The sequence below is a fragment of the Dromiciops gliroides genome, chromosome 2 (genome assembly GCF_019393635.1).
Source record: "Dromiciops gliroides isolate mDroGli1 chromosome 2, mDroGli1.pri, whole genome shotgun sequence".
Classification (NCBI taxonomy): Eukaryota; Metazoa; Chordata; class Mammalia; order Microbiotheria; family Microbiotheriidae; genus Dromiciops; species Dromiciops gliroides.
The window spans coordinates 317,750,993-317,770,736 of record NC_057862.1 but is presented as its reverse complement, the minus strand read 5'-3'; the positions used below and the strand labels follow the sequence as shown (position 1 = coordinate 317,770,736).

General features: G+C 43.0%; 1 protein-coding gene across 2 annotated transcripts in view; it reads left to right on the top strand.

Moving 5' to 3' along the window:
- DPYSL3 (dihydropyrimidinase like 3) overlaps positions 1–18,038 on the top strand; it is a 140,048-nt gene extending 122,010 nt beyond the window's left edge. For both annotated transcript variants that reach the window (XM_043985228.1, XM_043985229.1), the window contains exons 9-14: positions 1,991–2,147; positions 7,118–7,259; positions 9,297–9,467; positions 12,436–12,615; positions 13,443–13,605; positions 14,946–18,038. In XM_043985228.1, the coding sequence (XP_043841163.1) occupies positions 1,991–2,147; positions 7,118–7,259; positions 9,297–9,467; positions 12,436–12,615; positions 13,443–13,605; positions 14,946–15,034 (902 nt within the window). In that variant the 3' untranslated portion in view covers positions 15,035–18,038. The remainder of the gene's footprint in view (positions 1–1,990; positions 2,148–7,117; positions 7,260–9,296; positions 9,468–12,435; positions 12,616–13,442; positions 13,606–14,945) is intronic.
- Positions 18,039–19,744: the final 1,706 nt, after the last annotated feature.

Sequence of the window (19,744 nt, the reverse complement as noted above, 5' to 3'; positions counted from 1 at the left end):
TGAAGGAAGCCAAGAAAGCTACATTTCCTGATGTATCCTCCTCTCTCTCAGAAAGGCATTCCTCATAAAAAATAAAGAACCAAAAAAAAAAAAAAAAAAAGCTGGCAAAGCTAGTTGATACATCAGAAAAGTCTGATCTCCAATCATCCTGATCTGTATCTTGACACTGGATTCAGATGGCTCCAGAGGAGAGAGTAAAGCTAGTGACTTTGCACAGCCTTCCCTCACTTAAAAATCCAAATTCACCACAAGTCACGACATCCCCTTCCCAATGTCATGATCCTCTTTGAGAATGAAGGATGGACAACAACATAGAATGCCCTATCATATCTCTTCTTGGGGACTAGGCTTGGTCATTGTCATTTAAATACATTGAGTTTCAATTGTTTTATTCTTGTGGTTCTTTCCATTTACAAGATTGCAGTCATTGTAGATATTGTTTTTCAGGTTCTGCTCATCCTGCTTTATATAAGTTCATATGAGCTTTCCCATGCTTCTCCGTATTCATTATATTCATTGTTCCATACGGCATAATAATATTCCATTGTATTTATGTATCCTAACTTGTTTAATCATTCTTTAATGATCTCATCTGCTTTCTGATGAGTATTTGCCTTTAAACAAACATTTATTGTGTCTCCTATGTGGTAAGTTGGAGATACAAGGACACAGATGAGACTGTCACCCCACTAAGATGCTGAGGTGCTCCGGGGATACAGTTTTGCAACTTTATTCCTTTGTTTCATCAATCCCCTGGACTACCTTAATTCGCTGTTCTTCTGCTGGGATTCCTATTGATGAAGTCAGATTGGGCTCCATTTCCCATGTGGGTTCCTTCATCAAGTGCTCCAATTGGAGACTTAAACTCTGGGGACATCTAATCCTTTGTTTGCCCTTGGGTCTTTTATTTTATTTTTTTATTTTCATAAACATTTTTATTTAAAGTTTTGAGCCCCTGGGGTTTTATTGGGTGCTCTTGGCTCTCTCCTTGCCCAAGTTTGAAGGTGATGAAAAAGGACCATCGGGAGTTCTGGCTTTGGAGCAACAGTGGAAATCCTTACCCTGATGAGGATCTAGTTATCCCTGTTGGCTTTGGGGAAATGTTGAACTAGGATCCTCCTTGTACACTTGTGTGGGTTGGGGGAGTCGGGGGTGGCGCTTTGTCCTCATTGTTTTCTAAACCCAATCATGTCATTAGCTTAAGGATCTCCCATGTTGATTTGTACTTGCTTTGCATCTTATGGTCTGAGAAACTTGCTGGGGCCGGGGTGGGGCGGGGGGGGGGGGCAGTAAGAGGTTAAATAAATATAATAATTCTAATAATAGCTGGCATTTTTATGGTCCTTTAGGGTTTGCGAAACACTCAACAAATAGAATTTATCCTCATAACAACCATGAGAGGTGGGTGTTATTATTTCCCCAGTTTTACACATGAGAAAACCAAAGCTGACGGAAATTAAATGACTTGCCGAGTGTCACACATCTAGTAAGCATCTGAGGCTGGTTTTGAACTCAGGTCTTCCTGACTGGGCAGCTAAGTGGCGCAGTAGATAGAACGCTGGGCCTGGAGTCAAGAAGACTCATCTTCGTGAGTTCAAATCCAGCCTCAGACACTTAATATCTGTGTGACCCTGGGCAAGTCATTACACCCTGTTTGCCTCTGTTTCCTCATTTGTAAAATGAGCTGGAGAGGGAAATGTCAAACCAGTCCGGTATCTTTCCCCAAAAAATCCCAAATGGGGTCACCAGGAGTCAGACACCACTGAAATGACTAAATAACAATAACTTCCCTACTCAGGTATGGTGCTCAGTAACCACTATGCTACCTTAGCTGACTTGCCCAGGATCCCACAACCAATATATGTCAGAGGAAGGCTTTGAACCCGGGCCTTCCCAAAACATCTCTCTTCCTTAGGAGAAATCATTACATCCATCAGGCCTATGCAGCATCTGCCTAATACAAGCTCCCCTTTCTCTTTGTACCCTCTAGGAAATGTGGTGTTTGGTGAACCCATCACAGCCAGCCTTGGCACAGACGGAACACACTATTGGAGCAAGAACTGGGCCAAAGCTGCTGCTTTTGTGACATCTCCTCCACTGAGCCCCGACCCCACCACTCCAGACTACATCAACTCCTTGTTGGCAAGGTGGATGCCAGCTGAGAATAATAATGATGATGATCGTGATAGTATTTGTGTGTATGTGTGTATATGTGTGCACATATACATACTTTGAATGTATTAACTCATTTATATTTCACAGCTATCTTGGGATGCAGGTTAAATGACTTTTCCAGGGTCATACAGGCAGTGTCTCAGGCAGGATTTGAACTCAGGTCTTCCTGACTCCCCAGTCCAGTATTCTATCCATTGTTTAACTTGGCTGCCCCAGTGGTCATGCACGTTCTATAGAGCACCATCTGGGGTAGGAGCACGAGAGGAAAAAGTAGACAAGAGTCTCAAATGAGTTTGTTCCCAATAGGGCAGTGGGCAGCAGAGAAGCTGAGCAAAATGGGGTTAAGCTGGGAAGGTTTTCAGCTTCAAGGTGCCACATGGCAGAGGCATGCTGGGCGGACTCAGGCTGCTGAGGAACAATGGGACTTGTCGGACAGATCTAATACAGATGCCGGGCAAGCCATGAATTCTAGAAATTCCTCGGAGGCCCTGGGGCTGGCCTTTCTCGTGTTTCTCATCTGTGCTGACATCAACTGTGCCAAAAGAATAATGGGATCCTGTCAAAGAGTTTGTAAAGACTCCCGCAGGAAATCCATTCCACCCAGCACCTGCTTGTCCTCTGCTGAATCTCATACCCTGATGCCAAACTTCCCTTTGAGGTGCAACTTTAAGAGTCGGTCTCTCCGTGTGGGTAGAGGGGTGCATGGGAGAATCCAATCCTGTGTTTTCAGTGGCACTGGGGGACTCCGAATGTGGTAACTCTCTCCACCAATACACTTTGACCACTAATCTGTGTAAATTCTAGAGTTGCCTGGCATATTGAGAAGTTAAGTGTCTTGACATCAAACATTCCTTGATTACCTCCTGTATGGAGAGTTCCCTGCTTGGCTCCAGGCTTACAAAGCCGTGGGAGTGGCTCATGATCTATGTGGAAGTGGCTGATGATCTATTTGGGATCTTTATCACCATGTTAGATAAATAGAGAGAATATTTGCCAAGTGCTCACTAGGTGACAAGTGCTATGATGAGGACTAGGGTTACAAATACAAGCAAGCAAGACAGTCCCTGCCCTCAGGCAGCTTACTATCTAATGAGAGATGACATGTAGAAGGCTGGATGCTACAGCAGGTAGCCCAGAGGCAAGAGGCCAGAGCTCACCTATAAAAGCCAGGAGACCCACAGGCCAAGTCTGAAGTTTGAGCAAGGTGAGGATGTTATGATATTTGTTTATCCCCCTTTTCCAGATGGGGAGGTGAAGAGCCTAAGGGCTGCGGGTGAAATGACCCACTGTGATCATTGGCCTGCAAGTCAGGGGCAAAATTGGGACCAGAACATAATTATTCTCCCTCCTAGTTCAGTCTTCTTTGTGGTACGCTGCCTCAGTTTACTTGGTCTGTCTGTCTTCAGGCACAAATGTTTTCTCCTCACACTGGAGTTTGTATACCAGTGCCTTTTAGCTTGGAGCTTGAGGAAACAAACAGAAGCCATGTGCACAGTTATAAGATCTTGCCCCAAGTCCCACATCCTAGCTTTCATTTCCCTGTTGTATCAGCCACCCCCAAATGTCAGGCCTTTAGAACACAGAACACTAGAGACCACAGAGATGGTCTTAGTCCAAACCCCTTCCATTTATCCACAACAAAACCAACGCCCAGGAACATGGATGACTCCCTGGCCTGAGGTCACATGTAGAGTTAGTAGCAGAGCTGGGACTATGCCTTCCCTGCTCTTTCCCTGACACTCTTTTTTTTTTTTTTTTTTTTTTTTTTTTTTTTAGTGAGGCAATTGGGGTTAAGTGACTTGCCTAGGGTCACACAGCTAGTAAGTGTTAAGTGTCTGAGGCCGGATTTGAACTCAGGTACTCCTGACTCCAGGGCCGGTGCTCTATCCACTGTGCCATCTAGCTGCCCCTGACAGTCTCTTTATAGGTGCAGGATGTCTCTCCTGACTCTCTTGGAAGCGTACACTGACCCACCTGCATCCTGGTCGTGTGGCGTGGTGTGGTGGGTTAGCAGTCACCCTTCTTGCCAGAAGCAATCCTCTCCCAAAGGGTATATCCATAGCTCTTGGCTTTCTGTACATACATATGTATAAAACACAAAGAAGGTGTGTGTGTGTCAAGTACTTAGCACCTGTGTTGGTGGGAACACGACCGCCCCACCCCCAGTCTGGCTTGTGCACATCCTGGGAGCCGCCTGTAATCACCAGATCATAGAGTGAGATCTGGAGGAGGGGACCAGTTGGACCCTCTGTCCAGCCTGCTCACTGTATGAAACACCAAAGCCCCCAGAGGGAAGCGACTCACCCAAGGTTTTACAGGGAGCAAGTATAAAATCAGGGAATTGACCTAAGGCCTTTGCAATGGATAGAGCACTTGTAGGAAGACTCATTTTCTTATGTTCAAATCTAGCCTCAGACACATACTAGCTGTGTGACCCTGGGCAAGTTACTTCACCCTGTTTGCCTCAGTTTCCTCATCTGTAAAATGAACTGGAGAAGGAAATGGCAAACCATTCCAGTATCTTTGCCAAGAAAACCCCAAAAGGGGATCACAAAGAGTCAGATAGGACTGAAAAAACGTCAGATTCTAAGACCTATGTTCTTCACATTCTATTACATTGTGTTTTTGTTAAAGGAGAAGGGAAAGGAATAAGCATTAAATAGTGCCTACTGTGTGCCAGGTGCTATCCTAAGTGGTTTTTGTAGATATCATCTCACTGGGATTATCTCCTGTGATTCAGAATGGACCTTTGATTTCATTGGTACAGGAAATTCCTGTGCAAGGAAACTCCTTGTACCAGTGTGAGACAGAACCTTCTCTTCAACTACCAGACTTAAGACTTACCTAGAGGATTGAGAGGTTTAGGTAAACTTGCCCAGCTTATATAGCTAATGTGTGTTAGTGGTGGAACTTGAACCCAGGTCTTGGCTTTGAGGCTAGTTGCCTATTCACTAAACTATGCCACCTCTCCAATCTCTTTCTAAGAGAATAAGAATGAAACTGAAAAAGGTAGAAAGAGCAGTATTGATAAAAAGAAATAAAACATCTTTAAGTGAACAAAATATTTTTAAAAACCACCTTTCACTATAAATATACATTAAAATATGGTAGTTTTATGTAATTATATTAAATATATGTGCCTTTTTCCTTTTAAAGAGATCTAGTTTTAGGAGTATGAATTGATAGTGTAGTAAGTGTAAGGGATCACTCCAATATTAAACGGTTATCACTGGCCATTTCTGATGGTCTCAGCCATTAGTAGAGTTGTTCACTGCTGCCTCCTGGTGGCAAGTGTTGTTAATGCACAGCCTCCAATCTACCAGGAGTAGGGTTATAGATTTAGAGGTGAAAAGGACCTCAAGGGTCATTTAGTTCACCCTATTTATTTTACAGACGAGGAAACTGAGGCTCATGGAGGTTCAGTGTCCTTGCCAAAGTTTCACACAGGCAGAAACATCAGAGGTGTAATTTAAACCCTGTTCTGTACCTGTAGATTCAGTGTTTTTGGCTCTCTTGTTTTCCCAGGACAGAATGTTAGAGCCAGAAGGGATCTTAGAAGTCACCTGTTTCAAGCCTTTCATTTTATAGAGGCATAGTTTAGTATAGAGGTAAGGAAACTAACCTGAGGCCCAGAAAGGGGATTTCACCCATCCAAGGACACACAGCTAGAGGAGCTATCGCTGGAAGGGATGGGAATGGAACTTTCTCCTACACTCTCTCTTACATTCTTTTTTTTCTTTTTTTTTTTTTTTGGTGGGGCAATGAGGGTTAAGTGACTTGCCCAGGGTCATAGGACGTGTCAAGTGTCTGAGGCCAGATTTGAACTCAGGTCTTCCTGAATGGAGGGCTGATGCTTTATCCACTGTGCTGCCTATCTGCCCTTCCATTACATTCTTTTAAGGATGCCAGAGGCATGTTTGAATCTTCAGCTCTGAGATGTTCAGGTCCTTTGTTCATGACAATGTGCTTAGTTCCCAGAAAGAGAGTGAATGTGCTTCTTGGTTCATAGATTATTGACTCAAATAAGGAACTGTCCACATGCACCAGTGATGGTGGCACAGTGCCTGAATTCAAACAAATCGTTTTTACTCTAAATCCAGTGCTCCTCCTATTTCTGTTTTTTTTTTTATTATTTTATACATGGATCCCCTGTCTCAGTCTGGTGAAGCCTAATACTGCTATGATTTGTTGCCTACATCCATAATTGAAGGAAATATTAAGTCAGGCTTTTGAGCTGTTACTCACAAGCCATTGAACAACGAGCTCACACTGTTAACATAGAACTAGGAAGGGGGGCAGTGAGAGACAGACATGGAATAGGTAGGTAACTACCCACTCACTCATCTCATCAGTTCCTCTCAAACATGTCTTAGCAGTTAGGTGGGAGAGTGGATGGAGTGCTTGACCTGTTTAAGACAAGAAGACCTGAGTTCAAATCTGGCCTCAGACACATACTAGCTGGGTGTCCCAGGGCAGGTCACTTAACCTCTGTTTGCCTCAGTTTCCTCATCTGTAAAATGAGGTTAATACCAGCGCTTAATTCTCAGGGTTGTTGTGAGGATCAAATGAGATAATAATTTTAAAGTGCTCAGCACAGTGCATGGTACATAGTAAGTATTACATAAATGTTAGCATCATTATTATCATCATCATTATCATTATTATAAAGCATTTAGTACAGTGCCTGACACATAGAAATACATATAAATGTTAACTATTATTATTTTTGTTTATGAAAGATGACATAATATGCAGATGAAAAAGCTGGAGCCTAGGGATATCAAGTGACTTGGTATAAGGTTATGAAAGTGGTAAGTGCCAAGATTTGAACCCAGGTCCTTGAACTTTTTCCATGATACTTCACTGTCTATGAAAGTAGCAGGTTGTCCTGGGGCCTTTTCTACCCTCTTTTCCTGACCTGAAGCTTTTCTCTGTCTTACAGTGGGGACCTGCAGGTTTCTGGGAGCGCCCACTGCACATTCAGCACTGCTCAGAAGGCGATTGGGAAGGACAATTTCACTGCCATACCCGAGGGCACAAATGGCGTGGAAGAGCGCATGTCTGTCATCTGGGACAAGGCCGTGGTAAGAAACCGGAGGAAGGATGATTTCACTCCTCTTCTTGAACCTAGGACAAGGTTTGAGAATTGGAGCTTGGGATAGGATGAGTGAGTGAGTAAATAAAGAAGCATTAATTAATCGATTGAGGCTGCTAAATCAATGGATAGAGTGCTGTCCCCGGAGTCAGGAAGACCTGAATTCAAATCCATACTCAGACACAAAGTATCTGTGTGACCCTGGGCAAGTCACTTAACTTCTGTTTGCTTTAATTCGCTAGAGCAGAAAATGGCAAGCCACTCTAGTACTTTGCTAAGAAAACCCTTTGGACAGCTTTGGTGTGCTATGGACCACAGGGTCATGACGAGTCAGATAAGACTGTAACAACAATTAATTATTATTAATTAGCTTTGCTAGACACTGGAGATGAAAACAGAAAAGTGATATAGGTTTTCTGGCTCTAAGCATAAATAGTCTGGTGAATTCTCCTTAATACTACCTTCAGTCAGTAAACATTTATTAAGCACCTGTGGTGTGCAAAGTGATACACTAAATACTGGAAGAACTTCTGGAAGGCCCCAAACCTGTTGAAATTGATTCCCTCTGGCTCTAGTTTAAACACTGACCTTTATCATTATTATCACCATCAGTGACATTTTGTTGATTTTTGTTTTTGTTTTTGTTTTTGTTTTTGCGGGGCAGTGGAGGTTAAGTGACTTGCCCAGGGTCACACAGCTAATAAGTGTCAAGTGTCTGAGGCCGGATTTGAACTCAGGTACTCCTGAATCCAGGGCCTGTGCTTTATCCACTGCGCCACCTAGCTGCCCCCCATCAGTGACATTTTGAAAATGCTTTCAGTTTTGCAGAGTGCTTTTCTAGAACCTCCACAGCTCTGCTGTGCAGACTACAAGCATTAGCATCCATATTTTACAAATGAAGAAACTGAGGCTCAGAGAAGCCAAATGATGTGCTAATAGTCACACAGCTAGTAAGAATCAGAGATTTGACACCAGAATATCCTGACATTGGGTCTGGCAATTTATCCTTTCAGTCATGCTGCCCCATGGAGCCGCATGAGGACATCCTATGAGAAAACACCTTTCTGATTCTGACTAGACACTAATTTGGATAATTTGTGGACCACTGTTTGGTTGATTTCTTATTGCTCTATTCTCATCCTTTTCCCAAAAAGTTATGTTAATTTTGTTTACTCTATGAGATAATTATTCACCCTGTGATACTCTTAAAGTACTGTTCTGACCAGATCACTCCCCTGCTCAATAAACTGCATTGGCTCCCAGTTATTCCTAGGATCCAGTGCAACCTCCTCTTGTGGTTGGTACTAAAAGCCCTGGCCCCAACCTTTCCAGAATTGTTAAGACATCATTCCCCTTCATTCACTTGATGGTGCAGCCAAAGTGGACATTTCTTCTCACACAGAATATTCTATGTCCCATGTCTGTCCCTTTGCTTATGCTCCCTTATTACAGTCACCTCTTTCAGTCTTTCAATTTCACCTTCTATGAGTCCTGTTCTGATTCTCTCTGCTCCAAATTACCTTGTAAGTGCCTTCCCCCAAATTACTGTACATGAATTTCACATATATTTTATATACTTAGAATGCATGCTCCTTGAGAATAGAGATGATTTCGTTCTCTATATCCCTAGAACCTAGCATAGTTTCTGACACATAGTAGGTACTTAATAAATATTTGTTGATGGATTTGATTGGTTGAAAAATTGGGGTTGGCAGTCGTTGACCTCTCTTGATCTCATTCATTATGCCACCAAATAGTCATTGTCTAATAACAGCTTAAAAATACCCAGTCCAAGACACTTACACTCAGTGGGTAGTCACCTTTCTTGAGAAAAGGTCACAACTATGTTCAGTCTGCCATTGTCCAGCAGTTTTTCCCTAATGGGTCTAGCAGCTTACCATATTGCAGTTCTGTGACCACAGTGTTTAGAGGGCACTCAGCCATGGGAACCCATGTCACCATGGCCTGCCTTGGCTGTGGGTGAGAGATCATGCATTGACAAATGACTCTTTACGCACTTGAACAGGCCACCGGGAAAATGGATGAAAACCAATTTGTAGCTGTGACAAGTACCAATGCCTCCAAGATCTTCAACTTGTACCCACGGAAGGGGAGAATATCCGTGGGTTCTGACAGTGACCTTGTCATTTGGGATCCTGATGCTGTGAAGATTGTTTCAGCCAAGAACCATCAGTCGGTAAGGCTTATTGTGCTGGGGAAGGAATTGGGGTGGGGGGGTGTCATGGGGTCATAGGGTTTAAAGTTAGAATGAGATCTTAGAGGTTATTTAACTTTTTAGAGGAGGAAAAAAATGAGACCTAGAGACTTTAAGTGACTTTCCCAAGATTTATGTGTAGAGAACTTTCTTCCTCTGGAAGAATTTATTTGGGAAGAATTTCATGTGCAAATAATAATAACTGAAGCCTTTTGTTATTGTTATTATCAGCCATGTCTTACTCCTTGTGACCCCCTTTGGGGTTTCCTTGCCAAAGTATTGGAATGATTTGCCATTTCCTTCTTTAGGTCATTTTACAGATGAGGAAACTGAGGCAGTCAGGGTTAAGTGACTTGTCCAGGGTCACAAAGCTAGTAGTGACTCTTGTTCTATGTAATCATCAGATTATTAAACTTTTAGTTGGAAGGTGGTATGTAATCTCATAGATTTAGAGCTAGAGAGATCATAGAGGTCATTGAATCCGCTCACACCTCTCATGTTATAGAGAAGCCCAGAGAGGTTAAGACTTGCCCAAGGTCACACAAGTAGGTAGTAAGTGGCTGAGCTAGGATCTGGACCCAGCTGCTCTGACTCCAAATTTCATATCATTTTCACCATACTATGCTGCTTCTCATATAGTCATGTGGTCTCATATAGTCCAGGGCAGCTAGGTGGGGCAGTGGATACAGTTCCTGTCCTGGAGTCAGGAAGACCCCCTTTTCCTGAGTTCAAATCTGGCCTCAGATACATACTAGCTATGTGACCCTGGGCAGGTCACTTCACCTTGTTTGCCTCAGTTTCCTCATCTATAAAATGAACTGGAGAAGGAAATGGCAAACCACTCCAGTATTTCTTTTCTTTTCTTTTCTTTTTTTTTTTAGTGAGGCAATTGGGGTTAAGTGACTTGCCCAGGGTCACACAGCTAGTAAGTGTTAAGTGTCTGAGGCCGGATTTGAACTCAGGTACTCCTGACTCCAGGGCCGGTGCTCTATCCACTGCGCCATCTAGCTGCCCCACTCCAGTATTTCTAACAAGAAAACCCCAAATGGGTCATGGAGAGTTGCACACAAATGAAACAACAAAACTCATATAGTCTACCTTCTCATTCCATTGTAGGAAGTGGTACTACAAAATCAATACCAGAAGATTATCTAGTTGGTACTTGAATTTCTCAACCTCCCTAGTGAGACAGCCAGTTCCATCGTAGTGCAGTTCTGTTGGAAATTAATTCTGAAATTGAGCCCCCAGATCCTAACATCTTAAAAGATAAAAGCAAAAAAAAGTTAAAAGCAGCATCAAAAGATATCTCGTTAGTCTAACCCAGATTTAAGAGAAGATCCCTCTTACACTATTCCTAGGAGGTGTTCATCCATCTCCTTCTTGAAGACATCCCCTCAAGGACACCTCACTACCTGCCAAGGTGGACTTCTCTGTTCTTCTTACATCTCTAATCATTAGAAAACATTTCCTTATGTTGAGACAAAAACTGCCTCTGAAATTTCTACCCATTTCTCTTAATACTGTCTTTTGGGATCAAGGAAAGAAAGCCTCATCATTTTTCCACCTGAGACCCTTTAAATTATTCAAGACAGCTTGCCTCACTTCCCTAGTCATCTCTTCCAGGCTAAACCTTCCTACTTCCTCCAAACAATCCTCATATGACATGGTTTCTAGTCCCTTCTCTGTACCTTTATTGTGCCTTTAATTCTCCTTTATTCTTGCTTGTGTGTGTGTGTGTAACTCTTAACTCGTATCAACTTTGCAGTTTATTAACCACTCCCCACCCTGTCCCCAGCTTCCTCATTTTGTGCTTGTACTCCTGATCTTTTTGAGTCCAAGTGTAGAATTTTGTTTATCCCTGATAAATTTGATCTTGCATAGACTGAATCCTTAATGCCAGCCAGGTGAGATTTTATTGGGCCCTACTTTTGTCATCTGCTATATTAGCTATTTCCCCCAGTTTTATGCCCAGGTATATCCAATCATTTCCACATTTGATGAACATGCCACATATGCCTTCATCCAAGTCACTGATGAAAATGTAGGCCAGAGCAGGACCAAGGACAGAGCCCTTTGGCCCTTCACTTAGCAGTTCTGTCCTAGATGGACTTCAATCCATCGATCACCCTTCTTTGTTTCTAGTCACTGAATTAGCTTCACCTACCCAGACTAACTATCATCTTTACCATTCCGTCTTGTCTACAAGGATATCATGAGAAAGTTTATCAAATGCATCGGTTGGACCGTGCATATCTTATGTTTGTGGCATTGCCTTGTTCTGTCAGTGTGGTGATTCTATCAAAAAAAGGAATGAAGTATGTCTCGTATGGTTTACTTTTTAATGAAGCTATGTTTGTACATAGTAATCCCTGCTCTTTTTTCCAAAAGCTCATAAACCACCCATCCCTTTGTTTTCTAGAAAAATCTTTGAGCTTTTAAAATCAAACTCCATAATCTACATTCCAAAGAATCCACCTTCTTGGAAAATCAGAATATTTGCCCATTTCTGGTTCTTCAATACCTTTTGTGTCCTTCACATTTCCCCCCCAGAAATCAATGTCCCAGCAAGTTTTTTTGGTTCTGTGGGATATAGTTCTTCCACTCTTGGTGAATTAAACTCATTGAAGTGTCAGAGATTCTTTAGCCATCTCCCTTCTCCTGAGTTTCTCTGTTAACTATGGCTATGTTAGTCTCTCTCTCTCTCTCTCTCTCTCTCTCTCTCTCTCTCTCTCTGTGTCTTTACTATGAAGATCACTCTGTTAGAGAAAAGAACAACTATATAGGAGTCCTCTGGAAGAAGCTGGGGATGTTCTGGACTTTGCTTTTGTCTTTTATTCATGGTGTATCAGTGCCTTTTGATGCCCGAGGTGGGATAGTGGACTAGGGTCACATTGGCCACAAAGATCCTGCTTTGCTTCTTACCCTTGTGCAATTTTCTCTTGTGTTATAGGCCGCAGAATACAACATCTTTGAAGGTATGGAGCTCCGAGGAGCACCTCTAGTGGTCATTTGCCAGGGCAAGATCATGCTGGAGGATGGCAATCTTCATGTCACCCAGGGGGCTGGGCGTTTCATCCCCTGTAGCCCCTTCTCTGACTTTGTCTACAAGCGCATTAAAGCTCGGAGGAAGGTAAGGAGGACGCTACATCCCAATATAGTAGAAGCCAACAGTAGTGGGAATTGAAAGGCCTGCTGTCTTGCCTTTGTTCTCACTGGGGTAATGAAAAGGATTGTGAAAGAATAGGACACCATCTCTGTGGCTGAGAGATGTCCCCTAGCAGAAGGGCTTAGCCTTAAGGTCTTATGACCCAAATAAGTTGCATCCTAGGGTATACAAGTTTAGTTACTGACACATGGCCTAGTAGATCATAGGCTCTCTAAGGACAGGAGCGATTTCTCTTTCTAATTTGGTATCCCTCCCAGGCTTAACCCAATACCTGGCATACAGCAGGCACTTAAAAAAGGCTTATTGGATTGGTTGGGGGCCATCCCTTTATTCAATGGGGTTGGGACATCTGGAGAAGCTGAATAGAGCAGAAGGGGAAGAAGATCAAAATATCCACCCATCGCAATTCACTTCCTTGAGCCATTATTGTAAAACCATGCGTCTGCGGTATAAGTTGGAAGTTGGGACACACCTATGCTTGGTGGCCTTGGTATTGCCACACTGTTTGGCTTTGCCAAAGAAGGGTCACCACCGAGTTCGCTGCTCTGCCCCCCTCGAGGCCCCTACAAGTGGATGGAAGCAGCGACCCCATGATGGCCCCAAAGCTGGGGCCATTGTGCCAGACACAGCGGCACAGATCCCAGGCTTGCTGACTTCTCTTCAGTACTCAAGTCTAAAAGGGTTGCGAACTTGAGTTTAAGCACTCTTCATTTTTATGTAGTACCTCACACAAAAGGACTTGATAATTGCTTGTTGATTTGAATTAATGACACTTTCCCCCCTGGTGGCAGATGGCTGAAATGCATGCTGTGCCGAGGGGCATGTACGATGGGCCGGTGTTTGACTTGACCACCACTCCCAAAGGAGGCACCCCCGCAGGCTCCACCAGGGGGTCACCCACTCGCCAGACCCCTCCAGTGAGAAATCTTCATCAGTCAGGATTTAGCCTGTCAGGTAAGGCTGAGCTGCTGTGCCTGGATTTTGTTGGAAAATGTGGTAAGGCTGAAAATGGAAAAATCAAACAAAACAACAATAATAACCTTTGATAGTAACAATAAATGCCCATGAAAATCTGGTTAATATGCCCCGAGGCTGAATAATTTTCTTAAGAAACAGAGGGGTGTCTGCTTTGCTGTCTTTGCCTTTTAGGAGAGGAGGTTTTGGGAACAAAAAGAGTCTCAAGTCAACAAGGAATGCTAGCCATGGTGGAATTGCTTTCTTCTTTAGAGAAATAGATCTTAGTCATGCAGAAAACCTTAGTGGTCCTCTGGTCTCACTCCTTTTATTTTACAATTCACATTTAAACATTTTTTAATTTTAAATTTAAAAATTTTTACAATATACATTAAAAATTTTTACATTTTACAAATGCAAGAACTGAGAGCCCCCCAAGAAGTTACATGACTGGTTCGAGATCATGCAGCCAGGTTTAGAAGTAAAGCTAGCTCTTCAGCCTGGGTCTTCTTTGATGCTCTGTCCAGGGTTCTTTCCAGTATGTGATTTCTGCTACCTTCCTGCTTTATAAAATTAGTAACAGGGAAATACAGCCTTACTCAGTTTGGGGCAGCTAGGTGGTGTCGGGGGTAAGAACACACTACTTGGAGTCAAATAGATCTGAGTTCAAATCCAGTCCCAAACACTTACTATGTCTCTATGTGAGACACTCATTTTCCTCATCTGTCATCTCATTGCATCATCCTTGTCTAAAATGAGTCTGATACTAATAGCACTTTGCTTACAGAATTGTGAGTATATAAGATGTTTGTAAAGCACTTTGAAAACCTAGTGCTAGTTATTATAATAGCATGACAAGTACTTTTAAATATGGAAATATTTTAATACCTAAGTAACCATACTAAACTTAATTACATATTCTCACCAAATTAGGTGGTAGAGGAGGAAAAGGAAGAAATAGAAAGTCAATTGGAGGGACAGCTAGGTGGGTAGAGTAGATGGATAGAGCACTAGCCCTGGAATCTGGAGGACCTTAATTCAAATCTGGCCTCAGACACTTACTAGCTATGTGACCTGGCAAGTCACTTACCACCATTGCCTCCAAAAAACCCCAAACAAAACAAACAAAAGAGTGAATTGGAGAAAAGGGAGAGAATAAAGAGAAAAATAGGAAAAGAGTCAAATTTAGAAAGGAACATGGGTTAATGGTGGGAGAAACAATGAGAAGATCAATGTATTCAGGAATGAAGTGGGGGATACTTATTTTTGGGAAATGGAAGGGTGTTTGGGTGGCTACTGATGTTAATCTTCGTGTGTCACTTTCTTATTTACAACTGCAGGTACACAGGTGGATGAAGGTGTCCGCTCTGCCAGCAAGCGTATCGTGGCGCCTCCCGGAGGTCGTTCTAATATAACATCCCTGAGTTAAGTAGTCCCAAAGAGGATGGGGAATGAGAAAAGATTTTTCAAAGCCAAAATGGTACATTGGTATTTAAGAAAGAAAGAAAGTGAATCCAAACAGTTCCAATCTGAAGAATCAATAAGCCTTCAAGCCTTATTTTTTTTTCTCCCAATGCTACTCGCTTGCCTAGCTTTAAGAACATCGCTTCATTTTCTGTTTTCTTTTTTTTTTAATTTGACATAGCCTTGAGAGCTTTCTTCCTCTTCCACATGCATGCAATAAGATGAGTCACTAAGTTAAGAGTCTGTAACCTACATATTTGTTGCGCGCTTGTGTACTGCTGAGTTATAAGACGGGGGGGGGGAATAGACAAAGCTGGGAGGACAGGGAACCAAAAAGATAGAACGAAAGGGAAACAGGCTGATTGGGGTGGAAGGGTGGTGGGAGCCCTGGCAGAGGGGCAGTGGGTGGGCTGAGTGCGGGAGGTGGGTGGGCCAGGGGGAAGAAAAGGGGATGTTGTGTATTGTGTCGAGTACTTCTGTTTCCGATGAAGCAAGGCCACCGTCATCGTCACCTCATCACATCATGGTACCTCGGGGCCTGCAGAAAAGGCAAGCAGTTTCTGTCACGTAGCCTTTGTCATGTTGCCTCTTAATCTGACTTGTGTTACTTTGTACATTTTATTAAAAAACGAAAGGCAATCACTTCTTTCCACCTACTTGGTCGCCCCAGTTCTTTGGTCTCTTGCACAGTTATTTTCAAGGCCTCTTCACCACCCTGGCTCCTTCCTCTCTGGACTGAGGAGAGGGAGGGAGGTGCTTCCATGTTATCCCTTCCTGCCGCTGTCTTCAGCTCTTGTTTTTGGACAGGTGACTGATAAGAGGTTACCCAGGGAGGTGGGGCATAGATACTCAAGATGGTAGTGGCATCTTACAAAGAGTAACTCTTTAATTCTGTCAATTGGACGATGGATCACTCTTGCATCTTGATAAGGGGAGATAATCCCAAAGACATTTTAATGTATGAGTAAGTTGTCAGTTTGGATGTAGCTAAAAAAAGTTCCATCAATCCTCAGTGCCAGGGTGGGGGTGGGGATGAGGGGAAAGAGGAGGGAGGAGAAGCCAAGCCAAGCAGGTCGGGGCGGTTCATTCTCTTAGTTTCTTGGTGCTCATACAACTTCAGATTGGATGGAAGGATTTTTTTTTGGCAGGCGTTTTCCTAAGCATCTCTTGAAATTTTAATTAACGGTAAGGAACCTCATCTCCCGTGGATCTGGGGATGGGTGTGGGAGAAGGGAGGAAGTCAGAAAAGACTTTCTCTGAAGTTTTCTTTTTCATTTGTAACTGATCCATTTTATCCTTCATTAAGAAGTAATCTTATTGTGTTTATGAGGTCTTATAAAGGTCAGGAAAGGGTGGGCCTTATTTTCCACCTTAGCATGATGTGGGGGTTGGACTAGATAATCTTTTAAGATCCTTTTGAGTGCTTAAGCCTGAGATTATAGGGAAGGATTTTTCTAATTAGGTAGAGTTAGAGAAGTGGGGTCTTACATATACCTTCTTTTGTCTTCTGAGTTCAAGCATTGATTAGCCACTACTGGTCATTTTCTACCAATGTTCATTGCAAGCACAGGCTCGCTCTTGAGTACCTGTGAGCAGGAACAGAGAGCAAGGGTATAGTTTTCCCAAAGTGGGAGATTGAGGCATGTACACTATTAACGTGCTTTTCATTTTCATGTTTCTGACCCAAGGAGGGCAATTAGTCCAGTAGACAAACCCAGATGAACAGAGAAGAGGACTTTCATTGCTTTTTAGGGTCTCCTCAACACTCCACCTTGTTCCTTTGTGGACTGAGGAGAGTTGTGTGTTTCCATTTTCCCTTCCTGTCTAATGCCCCCAGCCCTTTTTGTTTGAAGAAATATCAGAACCATCCAACCAAAGTATCCCTGCTGCTGGTCTGTATTGCGAATCAGTCCAGAGATGAAAAAGAGAACAGAACAGACTGAAAATGACTAGGGAGGATTTTGATGAATTGAAATTTCTTTTAAAATCACTTAGCGTGATGTGCTCATCTCTTAAATTGTACAAGGGCTTTGAGAAAGTCATATTCTGGAATGAAGACCAAGAACTCTAGTGTTGAGAGAACCCAGTTCCCTAAGAGAGGAATGAAATGAAATCTCTGTACCAACCCAGGGCCGGCACCTTGTCAGTGGGGTCATTTGTATCTCTGAGGGCCAACCATTTAGTGACAACTGTCTTGGGTGGTTATTTGCCACATTATCTTTCCTTCTTTTCCTCTGTTTTGAATCTGTTCTAGATGGTATATGGGCAAAGAGGAAATAGCTTTTTAGATTTGTTTCATCCCTGGTTGAGGGAAGGGATAAAATCATGCTCATGTCAGTAGGGGTCACTGGTCCTGGATGTAGACCTTTGGCCCTTTGCACTTACTTGGAGATGGCCTGGAGCTCAGAGGGAGTGTCCTGAGAATGCCTTGCTGGTTAGACTTCGTTGTAATCCCAAGTCATGACCACAAGATGGTGCTAACATTACAGATTTATTTTATTTTATTTTTTTTTCAGGGCAGCCCAGGGTTACACAGCTTGTAAGTGTCAAGTGTCTGAGGTTGGATAGAGTAACTCAGGTCCTCCCTGAATCCGGGCGGTGCTTTATCTACTGTGCCACCTAACTGCCCCCTATTACAGAAATTAAAATCTCCAGCCTCTTTCTACTGGAGGGGGTTAACCCATTTATGGCCCAAGCAAGCTCTGTGTATTTTTCTTTTCTCATGGTTGCCCATCCCCCTCAGCTGTGCCTGCCTGTGATATTGAGAGATTCTGACATGACAGAATTGGCCAGTACCTTTATATTTGCATATGCAGATTAAGCCTAAAAGTTCTAGAGATTATCTTGGGGGCATGGGATGCCTGACCAAAAGGAAGATTTCCTCTTTGTTCACTTGGATAGCAACTTGTCAAACCAGCAATCTAGGTGAAAAATAAATACTCCCCAACACCATGATGCATTTGGCTTCCATTGATAGCTTGGGTTTTAGAGATTCTTTCTGATCAGATTTTTTTTTAAATGGTCAGGTTTCTTATTGAAACAGTAGCAGGAAAGAAAAATGACATCAAGAAATGTGCTGCTGTCCAGAAATTCATCATGTCTCTCCTTAGGGTGGTCAATAAAAAGCAGGAGAAGGAAATGATTCACAGCATGAACTGCAGCGATTAACGCTCTGGGCTCGGTAGTTGGTTATGCCAGAGTTTTCATTATGACGCATCACACACCATTCTGTAGTCCTCTCTCTACAGCTCTTCAATGCTTCCTCTCCTATGTGGAGTAGTTCTCAGATGGCTTCTTCAGCCTCAGTTTGCCATCCATCATCATATCCTTACCCTATGATCTCTGATCCTGTGACTTCAGGACTGTCCCTGTTTACACTCTTGTTCAGTCCCCTATGGTTCTACATATCCATTTAGCTTTTCATCGAGTGGAGGAGGGAGCAGGTGCTAATAGAACTCATTACCTTTCCCACCACTATAGAGTCAGTGTAAGTTTTAAGTAAGAAGATGGAAATGGCTGCAAGTGAGCAAATGGATGCTCTCTCCATCTTTCTACCTCACAGGTACCTTCTCTTTGATTTTTACTGTGAGGCTGGCTGTCAATGCCAGAAAATGAACATGCCGGCAGGTAGAGTTTCCAATTTCCATGTACTGCCAAGGGTAGTCTAAGCTTTCTCCATGGGAAGACCCAAGCTGGATTCCCAGATATACTCACTGGCTGTTGTGGGCAGCCAACATTTATTGTATATTTTCCCCCTCTCCCTTTAACTCCCTCTATTTGACATAAGGTTTGTGGGTGTCAAGTCTTGTATCTGGTGAATATGAAAGAAAGGAACAAGTGAGCCTTCCTGTGGTCTGTGGTTGCTGTGAAGCAGCTCCCGTGTGGAAGAGCTGTTTGGTTTGAACCGTAAAGAAAACAGTATTTTGAGTTTAGCTGAAGAAAGTTCATCCAAGTGACTGTTACTGTAAACCTGGTTATTAAAACAATGGTAAAACAATATCCCTTTTGGTGTCCAGCCTTCTTCTTTGTGCGTGTGCATGTAGTGTGTGTGTGCATGTGTGTGTGTGCGTGTGCATGTGCGTGCGTGCGTGCATGTGTGTGTGCAAATCAGAAGTCCCTAGAGCATTAAAACTCTTAGGATCCCAACTAGAATGGAACAGAAACCTTGAGTCCTTAAGGTTCAGCCCCCTTGTTTTACAAGTGAAAGATCTTGAGCTTCAGAGAGGTCTAGTAATTTGCCCAAAGTCACATGTCTTGAACAGACTGTGGGGATAAGACCCAGGTCTTCTGATGCCCAAAGCCTCTGATCCTTTCCCATTGTGCCAACATCATTTCTCCATAAACATGAAGACCTGGTACTAACTGGGATGATCCCAGGAATGGGAATTCTTGTGGATTTTTCTGACTATTTGACAATGACCCTGAAACCTCCCCCTTTTTTTCTTTCAAGCCTTGCTAGAAAAATCTTTCCACCAATAGTGGTGAATATGTGTGAGGGTGGGTGGGGTGGTCCTAGTGTCTTAGCGAGGGAGATTGAATAATTTGCTGAAGATCACTTATGAGCCATAGATGCCAAAGGTGGAATTTGAACCTGAATCTTCCTTACTTCAGGTTATCATGCTAGACATGACACAATAATACTGCCTCTTCATGAGCAGAGTCAGGATCAGAGAAA